Raw genomic sequence first — 22,363 nt, 5'->3', positions numbered from 1 at the left:
TGAGCGCCTCTACCATTAACTTCTCCAAGGTGCGCAAGGTGGACTTCTCACACAGGTTAGCAACGTCTCTCCATGCGACCTGTCAGACTTCACCACCAAGTATGGGCGATCTTCGCACATCAATGTCTACCGCCACCGCTCATCGACTCCACAGCTCCTCCACATCCCACGTCAGGCTCCAGACGCAGGTCCAGCGAGACATCCAGGCTCCAGATGCAGGTCCAGCAAGACATACAGGCTCCAGACGCAGGTCCAGCGAGGCATCCAGGCTCCAGATGCAGGTCCAGCGAGGCATCCAGGCTCTCATCCTGGTCATCCTGGATGTTGGGTGGCTTGAGGGGGTTGTTGATGTGTGCTGCACTTGGCCCTGGCTGCTCAAATCTGCATTAAACTTTTTATTTTTGGGCATCTTTTCTATGGGAGGTGGACTGATAGACTATTTTTTCTAAGTCCACACTTGCTTCCTAGCGTGTGTTTTTTTTATTGCTAATGGCTTATCGTTAGATTCCGCCCGCTATCGCCTGTTTTCCTATTGCGCTGAAGTTAGCGGCAGTTTTCGCTGCTGATCCCTGAAGCCATCGCCTGTTAGGGATGTGTTGGTAATACATCGCTAACAAGGCGATAACTTTCAGGGATAGACGGCGATAAAAAAACTGCCGCTAACTTGCGTTAGCGATAGTTATCGCCAGTCCTTGATAATATCCCCATGGGTTTCTTTGAGGTTGAACATGTCTGTTCCGACCCTAGGGGTAGGGTAGCCACCCTCAGAAAAAAAGAGAATCTAAATGGATCATAGAGCTTAACTCTAAGCCCCCAAAAGCGGTGAACTCCAATAAGGAGGTGGGTTTTTAATTTCTTACTGTGCCTCTGTTGAATGTCAGGAATCCATTTGCTTTCAGCTATGTGATACTTTGTTTTATCTCATTTTATTAGCACAGGGAGAATAGGAAGGGACTCTCGCCTGGCGTGCTAGGTTCAGAGAGGAGACCCCGGCTGGTGCACCCTACCCTACTCTTCCAGGACGCACAGGACACATTGGTGAAAGGATTTGGTTGTTTACACTTATATCTCACTATGTTTATTGCTTGAGACTAGTGTTCTCGGCCTGAGGGAGCGTTATCATACTGGGGTAGAGCCCTTAGTGTTGGGCTTTGAACCTTAATATCCTTCACATATTTCTTTTAGAACCTTTATATCAACTTTTGTATAACTGCATACATACTGTTTGCACTCCAATCCACTTACGACAGTATGGCAAGAAAGAAAGAGACAGGCTCAATTCCTTTGCAGCGTCTTTTTTATTCAATAAGGCAGCAAAATCAGTCCATCGTGAGTTCTGATCCTCCTTGTTGGTTCAACCTAACTGGTCTCCCAGTCTCAGCTTGCAGCCTTTTTGCAACTGGACTGTTGTCTCATTAAAGTGAATGGGTCACCTGATGCCATACCACATCTCTGCACCCGGATGCCCCAGAGCCTCCCGAGATGACCTGTTGGTGTGGTCTTGCGCCTTGCCACATACTCACCTTAAGTCCAGGAGATTGGTCCTGTAAGTCGCTCTGAAGTGCCTGAATGCAATTCATGTTTTTCCCCCATAGGATAACATTGGGCACCCGACGTAGAAAACCACCTCTGCACCCGGCCGCCCCAGTACCTCCCAATGTGACCTGTTGGTGCTGCCTTGGACCTTGCCGTATACTTACCTTACGCCCAAGGGATTAGTCCTGTAAGTCACTGTAAAGTACCTGAATGCTGTATATGACTTCCCTCCGTAGGATAACATTACTGCTTCGGAAATGGCACTGAGTGTTGAACTTTTAAAACTGCTAATATTTCTATTTCGAAACGTATTTACCTGATCATAATGATTTTGGTGCCTAAATATATATCAAGATATGTGTTATTTTTATAAATTTGTTGGGCTCTCCTTATTGGGTCGTGTGTATCATTTATTGACTTTGTGCATGCATCAAATGTCTAACACTCCTCTCTGGTAAGCCTAAGGCTGCTCGACCACACTACCCCTAAGACAGCACCTTAGCATTGCTAGAGCAAAGCTGTGTCCACTTATAAGGGATGCCTGGACTCTTTGCACAGTATACCTCTTTTCGCTATACTATATAAAGAGCACGCTTCCTACACATTTGAGAAAATGTATCACTTATGGAGAGACCAGGGCTAATCCACTTAATGTGACTTCACAGCGCTTCAAAACCGATGTATATTTTAATATTTATGTTTTATACGTTTACTGATATCTGCACCAGTATAGTTGCTTTGCACAAAGTAGCTTCAAAGTTGCAAAATTAATAATAGGCATTTGAGGTAATTGCTGTACTGTCATTGGCTATGATGCTCTGCTGGATGCAAATTGGGAAGAACCTGGCACGTTCCTGCATTTTCAAATAAATAGGACCCCCAGACTCTATGGGACAGATTTAAAAGCCCCTTGTGCCACTTTTGCGTCATTTTTAACATGGGAAAAATGATGCAAAAGTGGCGCAAGGAGCTTGTAAATCTGCCCCTATGAACCTAGTGGTGAACAACAGATTCCATCAAAACCATTACCTAATTTATATACTGTAGTTTTGTTCCACAAGTCTAAACTTTTTATTCTCACTCTTAGAGAACCCTTGGAGAAGTTAAACTCGTCTGCCACAGGTAGGCGGCTGAGGTTCCCTGCCTGCAGAAATGTGTGGCAAACATGCAATCCAAGGTCCCTCCCTGTTCGAAGTAGAGCGGCGCAGCATTTTATCATTAATGACAAAAGAGTACAATTACTATCAGGTGCGCGCTGTAGCAATTAAGCAGACAAGTGAAGGCAAATGAGAAAAGCGTAGGATTAGCAATGCCCGATTGTGTCCAGAGAGGAGAGCTTTTCGTGCTGCAGCCTACGGTAGGAGAGGCGTAGTTACTTCACTACAGAAACGAGCACCGCCATTTTGAGGGCAGAGTCAGGAAGTCAGCTTCACGCTCTCCAGAAGTGGGCTGTGCTCACATGTGAGGAATGTAAAAAAAAGTCACTTTAGGGCGTTGGCTGTGTAGCTGAACAAAGCTGGGAGGCTCTATAAAATCTGCTGCCTGCAGCTTTCCGCCTGTTGCTCGTTGCTCCAGAGACGGTTCAGACACAAACGGACAGCCCTTTCCAGAACTTTCACAATGGTAAGCCTGACTGACTCGTATTTTCCACTGCGACACACCGCACAGCTGCTAAAAAACTGCCTCGCCTTTCACCACCTGAAGCCGAACTATGGGGGTCTAGTCCCAATGTCCCATGTATCCTAGGGTCCATCCGCTCACAGAAACGGAATGTGAAGTTTTGCTTTGCCTGCTGTATTTAAATTTTATTTGAACGGTTTTGTAATTTGAGACGGACTCGGACTGTGTGTAGCGCTTTCATGGAAATGGGATCTCACAGCGCATAACCCTCGAAGGCTTAAAGTAGATTTTCATAATACAGTAGTTCGCCTCCACCCAGAAATGCTATCTACTACTGTTCTCAAGGTGTGAGGCTCTCGCTGTGTGTCTGGAGTGTGCGTTGAACTAAGAGCAGCAATACGTTTAACTTTTCGTGATGGGGAACAAGCCTCCTCCCGACAGTATTAAACTTAGAAGACACGCTAGAGAAGGCATGGGGCCAGCGTGATATTGAGTCAAGGTGTTTAAGAGTAACTTATTAATGTAATGCTAATCGCGAAAGCGCTGTACTAACGGATAGTATTTAACCCAGCTCTGTGCTGATCACTTGTCGCCATCGGATAGATAAAGGTCTACATTTGCCTCGAAGGTATTTTCGCAGCGCTTAATTTGAGCCGGTGGCTTCTAGCGCTTGGCAACGGACACCGGTGCTTATGACTGTTGCCACATGGCGGCGCTGTTTGTGTCATTTGTTTGTGTAATTTAAAGATGAGCACAATGGGGGGTGGTGTGTGTGTGGTTTTTTTTTTATGGTTTAAATTTCTATATACATTGAATGCAGCTAATACCTGCTCTAGATCTGTGGGGGCCTCCAACAGTCTGGATTGTCGCACTTGTAGGAGTGCGTGGGCACTGTACGGGGCATATCATTAAAGGGCTGGTGATATAATTATCACTGCTTTTGCGTCCCTTTTTGGGCGAAAAGCGGCGATAATTATATCGCATTATTTGCAAGGACACGCCAGTGCGTTTCCTTGATTCAGCTCCCGTTTTGTTCACGACTCGCTTTGCTTCTCTAATGAGATGCAAAGAAGGCGTGCCTGACAAAACACCATGGGAAACTATCGCTACCCCGGCTTTGTGATATCAACGAGGGGTAGCGATATTTTAAATCCTGTTAACTATGCCTTAACGCAGGAGTTTAACGTCTGTTAATTTCCAGACTAAGGCATAGCTAACATGGGAGGTGGATTATGGTGATACGACCACAGGGTTTTTATCACCAAGGCATTCTACGTTTTGGGGTCAACATTGCTGGTTTTCCAGCGGTGTTGGCCCATTTCCCTGGTTAATGCGGGAATTTTATTGCCCAGAAGTAACGCGACTCACTAACTGAACGATAAATTCCAGCGATAGATGGCGATAATTATAAAAGCGCTAAGCACTCTTTGCGATATTTATCGCCGTCTGTTGCTGATATGCCCCTTAGTTCGCATAACGTCACAGATGCAGGCTTTTACGGGGGGGGCACCATGCATTAGTTCGAGGGGGGGGGGGGGTTACCGTTTCAGACGCCTGGCAACTCTCGCCAGGGGCACGCCTCCCGCATCCTAGCCTGCACATTTCTTTGAACATCTACCCACAGGGTGGGGCAGTCTTTTGAACCTTCCGTCCAAATTGTTTTCTGGTCGTTGCTGTAGTACCGACACGTCACCTTTCGGCCTTTTCAGAGCGGTTGAAGGTGGGGAGGCGTGACGTGGGTAGCGCACTGAGTGGTAAAGAGACGGATGCCTGAACATTGAGACTTGACGGGTTGGATTTTTGTTAAATGTATTTCTTATGAGATCTCGGGATCGGTCAACGCGTGGGGCGTGTGCAGCAAGTAAAGCGGCCTCCAGGCGCTAGCCGTCGCTGAGATTACAGTAGATGTGCTGAGGAAGGATATTACAAAATGAACTTCTGAGTCACTTTGTCGGTTCAACGTTCTTTCCCCTACAGTTGGAGCCAGGGGTGTTGCAAGTTCTTGGCAGCAGCGCTGTGATGGGGGATCACGTACAGCGCAATCTTCCGGCCTTTTGCCGTAAAGCTGTTCCTACTTTAGAGGGTCAGCTTTGGGGGCGTGCGTTCTGTTTGCTCCTGCAGGGACACATAGTACCAGATTTGTAGAAATAGATGTATAAAACAGTGTTTTGTGGATCTATTTCAGTAATTAGTACCGTATGTCGCTTCAGGGGTGAATTAGCATGCTTCGTGGTCTATAACTAATGGCCGCAGTTGTGTAGCTTCAGAGGTGCAAGTCAAAGGCATGGCAAACGTTGTGTCTTTTATCCCCGACTGTAAAACAGCTTGGTTGGTCAAGGCACCTGCTGCGGAATCTCTACCAGCAGTCTGTAGGTTGCAGATTTCTAACACAACCTTGTATGGCCAGGTCCGCCTTTCATCCTTCCAGTGTCAATTAAATCCCGTTAGTCATACATTCGAGATGGATTGAAGAAACCTCCAGAGACTGAGAGCGCAAGGTCGTGTGGTACAGCCATGGGGACACACTACTATATCGTCTGTGCTTAGGCAGAGACGAGGGAAGAGCTTGGAGTCAAGTGAACTGCAGTAACCTAGGCCACAGTGATGATGGGTCCATGGACCGAGTGGGAGGAGCTTAGGGGTCACAAAAGACAGGGAAGCTTTTGGTCTACCGAGGGAGTAAGGGTGACAGGCCATCTAGAACTTACTCTCGGGGCATTCTTTCAAACATTGACTGACGGACAAAGCGCCTAGAGGCAGTTCAATCCAAGGCGTTTGTAATCGGATGCCTGTGTCTTTATCCTTGGTGTGATTTGAGGAGCTATGCACATCAATTTGTAAAAGCGTCAAATAAAACAAGATATGAATCGAACTTCATTGCAGCCGACGGTCTACCCAGGATAACGACACTGCTGCTGTAGATTGGCCAAGGGGTCGTCACAGGTGCTGCATACGTGTGGTGCTTGGCAGGTGAGCTAACGAAGCCATGACCCCCAAGCATCCCATTCGTCATGAGGTACCGCGGCCACCAATGACCTTTCTCCCACCCTCTTTCAAAGAGGGTGCCTTGAGGCTTCCTTTCAAAAGTTTCCAAGCTTGACCTTTCGACCCCTTCTTGAGGGCAGGAACAAAGTTGACTTGATTTAAATGCGCCCGACATACTTGCCCTCTGCAGTTTACCTCGCTTGCCCTTCCCCAAAAATCTCGGCATAAAATAGGAGTCTCGGGAACAAGGTGTCAACCCTGCCCTGTCCCTAGCTATCAACGATGCCGCCTCTGCTGTGCTTGTCATTTTGGTCAATTGCCTGGTGCGTCCTTTGGAAACAGGGCAGAGGGAGTAGAGATTCTGAAAGATTAAATAATGGTAATTCAATTTCCCCGTTGAAGCGGAGGCCATTTCATTTTAGTTGAGGACCGTTTCAATCAAGTCATTTTTGGCTTAAAGTAGGGAGTCCACTGAATCGGGGTTGCTGGTATGTGAATATATATGCGGAAGGTTGTAAGGGCAGCACATTTTCAGAAGTCTTAGATGCTTCTAGTTGGAAGGGGGATCTCTTGATTCCAAACATGATAGACCCCTACACATGGCACACGAGGGATGCTGGGAGTCTCTTAGCACTTGCGTGTTTTTTTTCCTTCGGAATTTTACATGGCGCGAGCTTGGCCCGTAGGTATCGGAGCCCTTTGAATAGCACCAGTTTCGTTACAACTGGATACATTTATTTTATTAGGCACGGGGAGATAAGTGATTTGCCCAGAATCACAAGATGTTGCGTGTCCCTGCCGAGACTCGAACCCAGTTCCCCAGATTTGAGCTTGACCTCCCCCCTCTTCCTCCTAGCCGTTAGGCCACAATCTCTCCTCTACTTGCTGCCTGTGTAGATTCTGCAAAAAAAAGTCCAGTTTCCAACCGGCACATATAAAGAGGATGCCCAACTTGTTTCAAAGTTGATATAATCGGAGCTTTCAAGAATCCGAGTATATGCGTGCATCTCTCTTCGAGGCTGGCGCTTTCACTGGGCTGTGGAGTTTGTAGTCTTGCCCTAGTTTAACATTGGGAGTATTCCACCCAGAATGCAAAGGAAGAAAAACCTGGAACGGATAAGACACCGATGTGTGTGTAGAGTTGCCCGTGGGTGAGGGCACTGCAGCGTGATGGGGCCCATCACTGGTGGGCCACGTGGGGATTACGGTGGGGAATAAAACATACACATGAGGCAGGTGTGCTAGTCTGGGCCGGAAGGTCACGAGCGACCTCCGCCCTTTTATTTATAGTCTCTCTGGCCACGCCTGGCCAGAGAGTGATACATAGTATGTGTGTGCTTCCTGGGGTCGCCAGCTCACAACAACTAGACCGCTACAGTGTGGACTTGAGAATTCACACACCTGCATTTTCTTAATCCGTTGCATGCATTATGATCCAGTTGTTTTTGCCCTTGAACTGTTACAATGATGCACATTTTGTTCAGTTTTCTATGAGTCGGATGCTGTGCATACACCTTCATTAGTAGTTACTGACGCCCACAGCAGACTCTGAATGGGATGATTCTGAGCAGCCTTCTTGGGGGCATTGGAGAGCTTTAGGAGTGTGCATGGGAGGGAGCTGCCTTGCTCGGCGCTGAGCTGTACAAGGCGGTGAAACGTGTTGCGGCACCTCCGCCTTCAAGGGTGTGGCAGGCGATGCTGAGACAAGTCCAGGCACCGAGGCAGGCGGAGAACTGGTCTGGTTAAAACTCCCATCACACCTTGGCTAGCCCCAAGGCGGGGATCGTTGAGTTTGAGGATGAAATAGCTGTTTCAAAGTCCTCCCCTAAAAGTATGTCAATTGGGCCGAACTTAAGTTAGTGACTGGTACTATACGTTTGCTCTAGATACTGCTGGCCTTACTGGGCTGCTACTAGCCAAAATTGTAACAAAAATGGGCAATCGGTGCTGAAGCTGATCTCGCTCAACATTTATCAAAGAGGGCTTTTTAGGGGAGGCGCGTTCACAAAGCGCGCCACCCTTTCCCACTTCTCATTTATGAATAGTTTTGAGGTGGGGTGACTAGTATTTCAAACACATTGACTGTATGCTTTACACTGCTTGCAGTTCCTAGGTTGTGTGGCAGGCCCACCCAAGAGTGGAATGCAAGTTCTTTCAAGCCAGGTCATGCGTTGCTTATCAGGGCTGTGTTAAACGAACCGCATTCCACCGTCCTGAGGCTTTTTGTCGTAGTTTTATTTCCCCTTCTTTAACAAATGTAGCCTGGATCCCTATTCAAATGTACTGAGAAGACTGAACTAATAGTATCTGTATCGCCACCTGAATTGGCTACATTGAGTACCAGTCTGAGCATCTATCGTCTTTAAATTAATTGGAATGAATTTTAAAACTTTAGAAATCGTATGGTAGCGAAGTGCATCAGTGGTCTGCATATATGGCAGAGACTGCCCTTAGCTTGCTGCTTCAAACATGTAGACAGTGATTGTGTGTTGAGTGAAGCGAAGGCGAGCATGATAGATGACCAGTATGTGGATGTGCTTACGACCCTTTAGGGAACATGGCATTGGGGGGTGGGAGACTTGGGGAGTAGCCCACAAAGGCCCAGACAGCCACACCACTTACTGCTTTTGAGGGAGAAATTCTGAATTCCATTGAAACTTGCCCAAAGCCAGTTCAAATATCCCCATTTTAGGCAGCGCTGCCTGCAAGGAATCGATCAATTATCCCAAAGGGCTATAGTAATTCTGGGAGCCTGACCAAAGCCCTTTAAATATGCCTTCTCCAGGACACTCTTCATGGATCCACGATTTTGTTGTGGGTTTTTTCTTTTTTTTTTTTTCATTTTTGTCTTTAGGTCTTAAACTCTAGGTGGTTGGTGTGGGGTGAAGTCGTTTATTTATCCCATAGTGGTGTTAATAATCCAGATGTTTAGGAATATACTCTAAACCTGGTTTAAGGCATTTCAGCTTTGTTTTTCATATATATATTTTTTTTTTACAAGCCTGACACATTATTAAAGATGAAAGCATATCTGCCAAGTTGAACAACCTCGGTGTGAGGAGGGGGCGGGCCTTGAAGGGTCGAGGCCGCGTGCCGAGAAGTACCTACAGGCACTTTTGAACACCACCCTACCCCCCTCCTAAAAGCTTGTTGAGGGTGGTGCCAATTTCCTGGGGTGTTGCCACCGTGTGCTATAGGTTCCTCACTGGGAGACTGTTTGAGAGCCGATATCATGTGTCACACGGTGGCAGCACCGTGTGAGTTGGCAGGTATACGAAAGTTGTGAACTAGTTGCTCGTGCACACCTTTGGGTAAATAAATCACGTTTGCCTCTGCTCAGCTTTTTGGAATGTTATGCCTTTGTCTTTCTCAAACGAACAAGCTCCGCTAACGGCATTTGTATTTCGGAAAAACACACGGCATTCACAGGTTTTAGTAGGTCTGTCTGAGGGTGACCTAGGGGCATATCAACAAGGGCTTTATCTCTGCTTTTTTTGGCTTTAAAAGCCAAAAAAGGAGAGATAAAACTAGCGCCCTATCAACAGGGTGCTAACATGCAAATTTGCATGTTAGCACCCTTTTACTCTAAGCTTCCCCTTGCATCTCTAATAAGATGCAAAGGGGGCATTCCAGAGTAAAATAATATGAGAAATGTCGCTAAGCGACATTTCTCCTATTATCAAGAATGTCGCTAACCCTGTTAGAGACAAAAAAAAGCAGCGCTAACCGCGGTTAACGCTGCTTTTTTACATCTGGTATTTTTCTGACTTAGCCATGATATCCTATGGAAGGAGGATATCATGGCTAAGATTGCCTGTCCCTATCAACAAGGTAACGTGAGATTATCACTGGGTTTCCAGCGATACACGTTAGCGTGAGGATTTTTACCGCTATTGAGATAAGCGTTGCTAATAGCACACTATCTCAGCGATAAAAATTCACTCTAGCCGGCGATAATTATCCTAGCGCTAAGTGCGCTTAGAGATAATTATCGCCGGTTGTTGTTGAGATAATTATCGCCGGTTGTTGTTGATATGCCCCTTATAAATGCTTAAGAATCCGGCACCTAGACTCGTTTCCCTTTGAAAATCTGGAAAAAACGAGGCTGTGGGAGAGCTATCCTACTGGAAGACTTAAACCCAGCCGCCAAAGGTGTTATAGCAACAAAGCTGACCCAGGATCCAGACTGGGTTAGTTGCTTTATAAGGCTTTTCTGGGGTTCTTAAAAAAACAAAAAACAAAAAACAAAAAAAAAACAGAACTGTTGCAGGCAGGCCTGGCTGTGTTTGTAACTGCCACGGCCAGTTCTGATTTTTTTATTCATTTTTTTTATGCCTGCCGAGATCAGTTTGCATTATGGGACTCGTAGTTTATATTTTAGGATTACAAGCGTTGGCCCAAAAATGTCTAGCATGCGAAGTGCTGTCCGTGTAGAAACACAAGACTGACTTAATTAAAAGGTCTCTCCCGAGGGTCCTATTTGTGTACTTTATTGTCGTGTTGAATTTTCTCCAGTATAAACTGTTCTTCTGTGTATCAGATTTATTCAGAAGTCCCTGACTCTGAAGGAAGCGGAGTCTATATTTCCTCAGTCTCAAGTGCCAACCAAGAAAGTCGTTGAAAAGTGGGATCTAATCTTTTTTCCGGATTATTCCATCCTTCAATCTTGGAAGCAGTGGGAGGAAGGCTCGAGGAGCTTTCTAGACTTAGAGAAATAATTTTACAGATCAGGGGTGCCGAGCATCCTTCAGACGGCAACTTTATCCAGTTCGGCTAGCAGCCTTCTGAATCTGGGTGCATCCTACTGCCTTCCCAGGGATCCCATAAAATGGGGGGCCTTGTGGGTAGGCGTTTTGGCCTCCTTGCTCAAGAAGAAACTTTCTGGTACCTCTAAAGTAATGGGGGTCATGGTGGATTCATCCTCTTTGACCAGTACTGGACTTAGAGGCTCAATCGTTTGATAAAGACCATTTATTTCTTATGGTATCTTTGTAACACTGTATTCCTATGGTCTCTGACAAGGACTTTTTTGGCAAATAACAGATTTGCAGGATGTATACTTGCACATACCTCTTCATCAAGGCCATCAAAGGTCTCTGCACTTTTATGCTAGTGGGATTACTCTTCAGGTTCATCTTTCGGGTTGCAATCGGTCCATGGGTATTTGCAAAGATACTGGCTCCCTTATTGGCATTGCTGCATCAACGGGGAATCTGTTCAGTCCTATCTAAACAATTGCTTTGTATTCAATTCCATCACATGATGGAGCATGTGAACAAGGTCTTGCAGATGTTGATGGAGCATGGATTTCTGACAAATGCCAAGAAGTCTCTGCTGCTCCCAGAGCAAAATCGTGTTTTTATAGGTGCCAGATTTCGTACGGACCATAGCATAGTTACTCTGCATGACAAAAGAGCTCTGAAAATTAAGTCTTATACACTGAATCAGACGACGACTTGTCCCAATATGTAGGCCTGGATAAGCGTTCAGGGGGGCTTTGCTGTAACAATATTTTTAGTTCCCTTGGCTCAGTTCCATTTGAACCAGCTGATATGGTTCATACTGGGGCACAGAGCTCCAGCCCCTCGGGACATGTCTGTTCTTCTCCTGATGACAAAGGAGATTAAATTGGAGCTGGCTTGGTGGTTGGATCGTGTAACCTACAGAAGGGCATTCCCTTGCGTCCTCCAGACCAGCTAGTCATCACAACAGATGTGCGTGAAATGAGGTTGTGGGGGGGATTGGCGGGGGTTTAGACTGGTATGCAATAGGTCCTGGGTCTTTGACAAGAGCTCAAAGCGTCTGGTCACGTCAATTGGGGGGAGCTCCAGGTGGTCTGTCTGGCAGTCAAATATTTTTTTTCCATATGATTCAGGACCAGTCAATCATAATGGACAATACGACCATGTAGGCATATCTTAATTGCCAAGGAGGGACTAGAGCTCGCTCCCCATCGGTCATTTCAGACCAGATCTTTTCTTTGAGCAAAGTCAATCTCATCTCTGACAGTGGTTTTTATTTGGCAGCAGCTGAATACTTGTTCTCACTCTGTCTCACACACACTCTCTCTCTCTCTCTCCGCACCATGGTCAGGGGAAGGTAGCTTCCATTGGGCAGCACAAAGGTGCAACACCTCCATCTGTATTAAAAGTTGGTGTCGTGACAAGCAGACCGTGGTGGTCAGACTGCTGCCTCAAGGTCAGCAGAGACGAAGGATTTGGGGTGCATACTCCTTTCCAGTTCTTCCTAGCAGATTTCGACACAGATCCCTTTCTCCAGGTTCTGCACCTACACAGCAGCATCTTCACCCCGAGGAATACGACCCTGTCTTTTTTGCGAAAGACAAGTGCATGCTTTGGTCCCATGTACCCATTACCGGGACTGCCCACATATGGGTTGGACTCTGGCAATGGGTAGGTGGTATTCTCTTCCCCAGATATCCTGCATATGTGTGCGTTCGACACAGGAAGTCTGAATGAACACAGTAACTGATATGTGGGAATAATTGCCCACCACCGCAGCCCCTGGGGGGTAACTCGTAATATGGCGGTCAGAAGGCCGCAGATGCATCGGTCTCCTAGCGGGCGCAGTTCTTCAGCAGTCGGACCGACAAACTCTCAGTCCAACCATACTTTATTCAGTCATTTGACCACAAATGTCAAATATACATAAGTTCTCAGATTATTAAACTTTAAAACCATTTACAATCGACAAACCATCTGGGTCTCTTATTCCACCAAATAATACATTCTCTGGTATTATTTAGAGCACGATCATATGAAACGTAAAAAGGGGTATGTAGGCAGAGATGCACCAGCTTCAAAAGATCTAAACTGCCGAATTATTATATTGCAGACATTTCATGTATCTTCCTTAATTCGGTAGCCTTCCTGATAAAATGGTTGAACAGTTTCTGTAAGAGGGTCAGGCCTTCTTTACGCATTCCCGTTTTGAGTTCTCTAAATCGGGGGATTAAATAATTTTGCTTAAAATAGGTATGCAAGGGACAAAACAATATAAAGTGGTTTGTTCTTTGTATGGAAACTTGATCACGATTACTATGGTGGGGGATCCAAACCCTTTATTTAGGAAATTCTACCATGTCGTGTATAAAGCACAGCCTGAAGAGGGTAAGCTAACTTATGTGAATGGAATTCGGGACCCAAAGAAGATATGGTTCTATATAATCTGTGGTCGAGATCTCTACATATCTTTTCAGAGAAACCATTGACTGTGCTTTCCTTAGTCTTACTGTAACGAATCTGCTTTTCACTAAAAGAACACACCCAACTCCTGCACTCCCTTTCTGGGAGGCAAATATACCACTGCACCTTCAAAAATACACTTTGAACAGCACTTCCTAAAGACGATTTAAGGACACAGCACTCCCTTTAGGCAAGAAAAACAAATTCGGGTGCTTTGAAATAAAACACAAGTTTATTAATGAACAGTAGGCCAAGGCCAAATATATCAGTAAATGCAGATTAATTAGTGTATCAAACACTTTTTAAATGAACAAGTAAAATAAAATGCAGGGGACTCTCTTTTAGAATAAGGCTTGGGGTTTATTACACAATGGTATCTAAACAAAGGCTGTCTCAGATGCCAAATGCACAAGATTCAAATATATGTAGCAAACTATAATCGAATTGCATGAATAATACTGATTAATAAACAAGCAGCAAATAACATGAGATATACTGGACGTCCTGCAAGAGAGCAGAAAGATGTACAGCAGAGGATTACTCTGGATGTGCACCTCCCACACCACAAAGAAAACACTTCAAATGATCAAAGCCATAACCACAACTCAATACATCACCTGGTGCAAACTCTGCATCTGCATCTTAGCCCACTTCTGGCCGGGGAAGTTCACAGCCAGGGTTCAGAGCTATAGCTACCAGGGTCACTCAGAGATAGACACGTCTCCCCTCGCTCAGATTTCCAAACTCCCAGTTTCTCAGTCTGCAACCCTCCGCTTTAAACACACTAGAAGATTCGCGAAAGACCTCCCAGCGCCAGAGGAATTTTACCAGAACTGACCCAAGTTCCAAGCAAGCATCCCATGGCAGTAAGGAGCGCTCACATCCCATCCTCCATTCTCACATCTCCCAGCCTGTATCTTGACGAAGCTCTCACAAGGCCTTCCAGAGTACATTAAACAAACAATCGCTCAGGAAAACAGCAAGATCATGAATGTGAATAACGCAAATAACTTGCGAGCACTGCTGGGCACGCAGAAAAACAAGGCAAAGTCAGACATGAGGCCCTGTCAAAGCCAATTGTCAGTCAAAGAACAAGATGCCATGGAAGCCATGCCAAAGCCAATAGTAAGAACTCCTAATTAACCCAACCAACTTGAAGGCAGCCAGAAAGCAAGATGACATGAGGCCATGTCAAAGCCAATTGTCAGAGCTCATAATTCACATAACCCAAACACCATACACATTTCTGTATAACTGCTTATAGCATCACATACTTTAGCTCTCAATGGAATAAAGGAGGGTCCCCTTCCTGTACATAAACAAACCATGGTATTTGCACAAGCAGCACACATGGAAAAATCAAAACCGAGGAGAAATGATGCATTTGTCCTTGTTTCGCCAACTGAATACCAGGATTTTCCTGGTCTTAATTTTGGTGCTGCCTCCTATGTATGCCACCCTTGTACATAGGGGGCAGCGTCCTATACAATGGGCGTTGCAGTGGAACACCCACTACAACACCCACTGCATGCCCCTTTCATGCTAACCATAGCGTGAAAGGGGGCCTTGTGTTCAAGGCAGCGTTAAGCCACGTTATATGGCTTAACGCTGCCTTGTACATAGGGCACAGCCCCTATCCCAACGTCTGTAAAAGTGACGTTGTGGTAGCGATGGGGGCTTGTACATATGCCTCCTAGTCGGACAAACTGTCCTTTAGGCTGCTATTTCTGATGCCCGCAGCAAAGTCAACCATATCTAGGTGCAGCGGGGATGGAAAGCAATCAACAGGACGAGGGACATTATAAGACAGCGAGTGGCTATTCCAAAGTCTGATTGCCAGGATTGAAACGGTCGCAGTAAGCTCTGCAAAGCGAGGTAATAGAGGTTCCTCAGCAAGGTATTTACCTTTTTGCAGTCGGTTAGTATCTAGGGGGGTGCAGGGACTCCTGCTCGTCCCCGCCCCCCCATGGCATTACCACATTTTTGCTTTGTTTACATAGGGCTTCCAACTCTGATGTGGGTTTGTAAGAAATATTCTCTGCTAGTATCGCATTTTAATTGTTTATATTTTGTTTTTTGCCTAGGCACAGATGTGTAAAGATCCGCCTTCAGAAATGGAGCGCACTATGGAATACCTGATCACCACTTTTCAGCGCTACGCCGGCAAGGAAGGGGACCGCAACAAAATGTCATTCGACGAGTTTGAACGCTTCATGACTGTGGAGCTCAAAAGCTTCACCAAGGTACATTTGTGTGTTTTTGATCCACTGTCCCAAGCAAATCTATGTTTTTAGATCCCTTCATTGACTGCTGGTCTGAACTTCAAAAAAGTCCATTGCAGGAGTACAAGTTGAGTTTGATTAAATAAGTATATAGCACCATAGGTGAGCAGCTAAGACACCCAGAAAAAGATGGCGCCACCTTATGGAGTGTCTATTGAAACCATAATACTATCAAAAATCATGTTAAATTGAAATCTTTTTACAGCTAGAAAATTACTTTTAAACAACCTAATTCCACAATCTCCTATTTTTAACCCTTTTTGTTACGTTTTCCAATTTTCACACTCACATAAGTGTGGAAGGTCAGTTGCTTGAGGAGAATGATTTGGTTTAAAAGACTTCTTCCACACTTGGATAGATCTTGGCATAGCCTGCAAAACAACCTTCAGCCTACAAGCTGAAATACTTCAGTCTTCAGCTATATAATTCAACATGGAAGCTGGATGAAACTCTGCTGCAAGTTTCAATTAATTATTTTTCCCTGTTTCTTGGGGTTTACTGCCTGCAGGCATATGGATGACAAAGTACCAGATCAGAAGCATAAATATTTGTGTGCACGAAGGCAGTCGGTGTGCCATCACTAAGCATTTATTTTTTTCCTGCTGGTACGTGAGGCGACAGCGGAATGCTACAGCTAAAATAGTTTAGTGGAGCTGACTTTAGTTCCTTCTCAAGCACAAGCCTGACCATCTATACATTTTCTCTTGCCTGGTTTTCTCTCTGCCCTTACCTGATTTGCTCACTGCTTACTGTAAACAATAAATCTTAAGGTAACTAGTATCAGATAAACCTATTTACTGTGGGTCATCATAACAACCCATTAATATTCATGGTCCTGAGGATGGTCTCGTGTACTTGTGAATTTTGAGACCAAAACGTCTGCGCAGTGCCATTATCATGGTAATGATTGGAGCCCTGTATTGATGTATTTATACAAAGGACTGATTCCAGCCATCAAGAGTGACTTCACATGCATTAATGTATGAGTATGATAGTAACAGACTTGATTGAATGTACATGATTTAATGTATGCTGGGTTTTCGGTTCTTGCTGTAACCAACAATACAAGTATTTTTGGTGCATTTTATTTTAAGCCTTTTTTTATTTTTTTTATTTGCGCCTTGCTTTCACAGATTGATTTGATAAAGTCTGTCTGGGTTTTGATTAATTCCATTTGATAACTAGTTATTTGATTCAGAAATAACTTTGTAAATGATCTCCTTACTAGCACTTTTCCTCTTAGATTACTGATACCCAGGCTCCTGAAGTGTTATCCTCTCCTTCTGTGATCACTAAGCATGCAGCACACACTTCCTGATGGCTCTAACAGGCCTCTCTGTTCACCTAAGCTCACCAGTGGCTTCTTTGTAATTCTGGCCTCCCAAGTATATTTTACTTAGTCTGTTTTTAGGTATTGTCTGTTCGATTTAACATTCAAGAACCAACATAAATTTATCACATGCACACTATTTCCTATAGTTAGCCAAAGTGTTTTTATCCTACACAAGGGAAACCAATGGGTAATCTCCAAGCCAAATTCTTTGAATTGTGTCTCTTCCACTGGCTTAAGCTTGAACCTTTCTGATAACTGTACTCCTTGTCCCATCGACATTTAAGACCAGGTCGATTATTATAGGTTCAACTATTTCTACTTGAGTATAACACAGGCAGCATTTATGTGAGGCTCAAGTTCTTCATTTGTATCCTTTAGGTGTTGCTTGGCACGTGCCCTAAACAAAACAATAGTGGCTTGCCTAATGGTACTGCACCATGAAGGTAGAACTGGTACAGGCAAATCCTGCCCTCTCTACTGAGTAAAAAGGGTGAAGGGATCCAGGGAGAGAGGGGGGGGGTTGGGGGGAGGGGGGGGGGGGGGTGAATCAATTCTTTATTTTGGAACTGTCTCTGGTAGGGACGTCCGTCGAGCTAAGTGCACGGAGTAAAACACACCAGAATGCTAAATTAAGTTGGGTCTTGCCATTGGAATGCCTGTAACAAGCCAAAGGAGTACTGGGACTCCCTCCCAAAACTCAGAACCTGAATCTGGAGGAGATGCCCAACTGATGTTTGAGGATATGGAGTCAAGAGCACTCCAGAACTGGAGGACCCCAAAATGGAAATGGATGAGTTCAGAGAGCAGCACAGAGGATCCATCCAGTTAATATAATCAACCAAGAAGTGCAATATCACCAGTACCTGCAGAGGAGATGGAAACAGAACTAAAAATCAAATGTGCGGCAAAAAGAGAATGGCGGTCAAACTATGATTGACACACGCAACTAAGCGGTTGGGAGGCACCTGGCTTCTGCTTCTTAAGTTCCTCTGGAAGCTTGCGGTTTCCCTCGAACCTCCTATGATTGGTCCTTTTGTTAGTCTGACCTAGAAACTTTGCCTAATTCCACCATGCCCCGATCTCCACTGCCCGGCCTCTTGCGTCTGCAGGTCCTTGGTTTCCTGCACTGTTTCCCCAGAGATCAATGTGCGTCCTGAATTTCTCAATTGTCTATTCCTAAAACTAGCCCCAAATCACCTTAAATAAAAATACATAATCCAGGAATGTGTCATATGGTCCTACATTGCAGTTCGTAATTCTGAGAATCGTCCCGTTTGCGAACGGGAAAGTCATTTGGGATGTTTAGTCCCAAAAGGCCAATGCAAAATAGGGAATTGCAAAATTTGCGATTCCCTATTTTGCGAATGCATTTAGGGGAATCGCAAATTGTGATGCCGTAAATGCAATTTTGGAAACACTCAAGTTGTGCAAATTTGCCTTAAGAAATCACAAATTACCACCAACCTCAAGTTGGTGGTAATTTGCGATTTCCTAGAAAATGCCAAAAAGTTAATTTTTTTAAAGTGCCATGTGGAGCACATACATGCCCTTGGGGCATGTATGTGCACCAGTGTGCACACATCCGTATTTCAGGGGTGCAACAGGGAGTCCTAACACCCATGTACCCTTAATTGCATTCGCAACTTGAGAGTACCGAATAGGTACTCGCAAATTGCGAATGTCTTCCCATTCATTCCTATGGGCCTAGAGGCCCATAGGAATGGGAAGGTATTCCTTAATTGCGATTTGCAGTTAAGGAAGACATAGGAATCTCAATTGATATTGTGAAACCTACAAACATTTCATTTTGCGAGTCCTTAATAGCGATTCACAAAAATTCGCTATTAGGACTCACAAAATTGTCTTTTGATACATATGCCCCTGAATCCCATGAGGGGGCTCGAGACAAAGCAGGGGAAGCTGGTAATCTGTTGAATAAAGAGGGCTGAGATTAAATTGGCCCCATTTCCACTTCAGTGAGATAAAAGCAATCTGCGCTCTCACTAGGCTCCAATGAGTTTTGCCAGGCTGGAAGAAAAATAGAAGTGTGCTATTGCACAATAATGACTTATTGAAGGAAAGCTCTTCATGTTAAAACATTTTTTGTCATTTGAAACACCTTATTGTAAATCCATAATTCTTGCAGAATAGTAGTGTCCTTTTCTCTACTACCTGTCTATGGTGAATTTCAGTTAAGGAAATTCCTCACGGTCCTAAAAGGTCAAAACCCTTAAACTGGCAAGAATTAGATACTCTTTGATCTGTTCACCTGAGATTTCTTTCTTAACCCCCTACTCACGCTTTACCAGAATTTCTTGTTTTGAGCAACCCTGGCAGCCCCTTTGTTATGTATGCTAGCTCTCAATTTTCGTCACTCTCCACTAGAATACTGCTATATTGGACAATTCGCTTTATCAGCGTGTGCGCAGGATTCGTTATCTTATGTTGGTCTTACTGGATAAAGGCCGCCAATATGTTAAAATGACCTCCTTAGAGTTTTTTTTTTATTTTATTTTTTTTATTTATTCGGTGTCCTAACTTTTGTGATTCAGAGTAACTCTGAAAAAATTGCTCTTTAAGTGAGGACACTGAGGTTAAACAGTCGCCCTTTTTTTCACGTCTTATCTTAAGCCTACTTTGCTCTTGGTCAAGTCCATTTTCCCATGAAGTGACCCCGGTCATTGCCGATCCAATCCCCATGTTATTTAATGAGTTTTATATAGCGCTGGCTAGACCCGGCGGTATCGGAGCGCTGTACATGAGGTTCATGAGTTACAAGTTGCATTTTTTACAAAAGCGTAGTCAAACATGGGATAAAAAAGCAATGTTGCGGTAATACGTCGGAGGGAGGGGGAGGATCGATGGATGACTAAGCACAGGAGATGTTATATGGGGGCCACCGCTGCACCTTATAGCGGTTGCCCCCGCGCTGCCCGCTGATTGTACGAATGAATATAAACATCAAATATAAAAATTGCATACAAATATCGAGGTAAGTGCATATAGGGAAGCATAGATTTACTATTCACTCCACATCTACGTACCTTGAAGATGTGTACTGTGTAGGTACATACCTGTGGACCTGGGTATAGAAACTGTAGACTTACCAGTTGTTTTTTTTTTGTCTCTATTCGATCTAATTGATATTGTTCCGATATTAGTGGGGCACACCCTGCCAGCCATCAGATGTAAAATTCTTTATTGCTTATCTTGTAAAACTACTGCTCGCCTCACTTCAACAAACTTAAGACCTAATCATTTTTTTTATTTTTTATTTACAGAGTCAGAAAAACCCAAAAGAGACACTGAAGAAAATGATGGCCTCTTTGGACGGTGGTGTTGATGGGAAGAAAGATAATCAGATTGACTTCCAGGAGTTTTTGAGCCTGATTGGGGGTATGATGATTGCTTGCCACGAGGCAATAATGAAGGCCAAGCCGTGAACTCCCACATCACAAGGATGCACAGACATACATCACACTTTGCTTACACATGTATACATTCCATAAAGCTAGGATGCCGGCAGTTGCCTTATTTGTAAAAAAAAAAAAAAAAAAAAGAGAAAAATAAAGTTTATATTAAAATTCAACTGCGGTTTGTCCTCTTTACTTTGAATGCATCCCACAACACTCAGACATTTTAGATCTGGTTATATAGGACTTTAGGCATGTGCGAGAGTGTTCCCCCAACACCAAAAGCATGCTCTGGAACTCTGGGTCCGCCCCTTCAGGCATTGCTTGAATAGCAATAAACAATAAAGCCAGTGTACAATAAGGGGGCACTCTAATCAATGTGGTACATCAATCAATCGAGCCACAAGCCTCAGATTCCCTGTGAACCGTTATGTTCATAGGAAGTAAGCTTGGCAAAATCAGAACAATACCCAGTTGGTATGAAAAGCCCTCACTCACCAACCTGGTTGGTGACATGCTTCATCATTGGGCTTCCACTGGGACGACCGAATGTCATCCCAGTGTGCTGCGACGCCAGGTTACTGCGGAGCTGGGTTGGTTGTGTGGGGAAAGTGAATTTAAAATAACCAATCAAGTCAAAAAAGAAACTTTATTAATTTTGCTTAAAAGGCAAGAAAATAAAAAGGAGTGAGGGTCAAAAAAATAAAAGACCTGGTTCACTCCGTGGCGGTCAACATGTTTTTGCCTCAGAGATTGTTAATCGGGCATTCGTCAGGACCAGAGGGGGATGTGCGTAGACCCGGTGGTGTGCACGCTCTAAGGTACACCCAGCCGTGGGCTAATGTGTGAAAAAATCAAAAAAACACACTGAATAGTGTGACCTCCGCCAGAAAAGTTAATATGGGGAGAGGAACGAGTTTACTTCTGATGGTTCAAAGTGACAAACAAACACAAAGACAAAACATAAAAGAAGTATTAATGTCTGTCACACAAAACGTGCTCAATGGATCAGCACAATAAAACTGATGTGCTCGAAGGACAAGTGAGTGCCTTTAGGTCTACCACAGGTGCAGTAATATGTGAGAAGCTGTGCACCTAGGTATAGTAGGATATCGGTGTAAGGGCAACGAAACGTTGTCCTCTCAATGGTGACTAGTAGTCAATGATCGGATCGCAGGTGAAATGTAACAGTGACACTCAATGCGAAAAAATCGCGCTAGGGATTAAGTTAACTGCACGCGATGCTTAGTGTGCAGAAAAGGGGACGGGTCTTACAGCGAGGCCTGTCCGTTGGAAGCCTCATGGGTCCCGGTAGGGGGGGTAGGAGCAAAATGGCACACCCTGCATCAAAATAGAGAAGGAAGAGAAACAGAGTTCGTGTCAATATCACGAACGAGTGAGAAAGCGAAGACTCGCTTACCTTGTAGGTTGAGGAGCGGATTAGAATTACTTACGCCCTTGCTGCTCTCAACCCGCGTTATGCCTAAACAGCCTCTTGCTGCCGGGCCCGGAGAGTAATGCACCCCGGACGGGCGTGTGCTTAAAAGGACCTCACGGAAAATCCCTAGTGAGGTGGAAAAATAAGAGCTTGACCCTGATAGGATGGATAGCTCTGGCTCGCACGCTGATTGGCCCACAGGGAGCCAATCAGAGCGGCGAAAAGAAAAAACAGGCAAGTTCGTTGCGCTTGGTAGCGATGGCAACGAGGGAAAAAGGGAGTGAGATACTGTGGAACTTAATTGGCACAAGAACTGCGGGAGTCTGAACAGACCAAGCACATAGCCCCGCGCGTGTGCAACTGAGCTTTAGCATGGAAACGGAGGTATAATTTAATGGGGGTTATGTTATGGGCACGCGCAAGAGGTCAAAAAGATCTAGTTACGCGTGCATGGACACTCAGTAGTGTGTCATGTACAGCAAGGGAGCAAAGTAATTAATTACCATATCGTATACTAATCAGACGACATATACCCCTTGACCACTTGGTGT

At 44.8% G+C, this 22,363-nt stretch overlaps 1 protein-coding gene across 1 annotated transcript; it reads left to right on the top strand.

Moving 5' to 3' along the window:
* The first annotated feature begins 2,826 nt into the window (after positions 1-2,826).
* LOC146772925 (protein S100-A11-like) lies at positions 2,827-20,550 on the top strand. Its single transcript, XM_085639693.1, has 3 exons — positions 2,827-3,159; positions 15,431-15,589; positions 20,243-20,550. The coding sequence occupies exons 1-3, from the start codon at positions 3,157-3,159 to the stop codon at positions 20,402-20,404; spliced, it is 324 nt and encodes a 107-aa protein (XP_085495819.1). The 5' UTR covers positions 2,827-3,156; the 3' UTR covers positions 20,405-20,550.
* The last annotated feature ends 1,813 nt before the right edge of the window (positions 20,551-22,363 follow it).

Source organism: Triturus cristatus, chromosome 12, assembly GCF_964204655.1.
Source record: "Triturus cristatus chromosome 12, aTriCri1.1, whole genome shotgun sequence".
In the NCBI taxonomy this organism is placed as follows: domain Eukaryota; kingdom Metazoa; phylum Chordata; class Amphibia; order Caudata; family Salamandridae; genus Triturus; species Triturus cristatus.
Note: the sequence above shows the minus strand (reverse complement) of the source record. Positions and strands in the feature narration are given on the sequence as shown.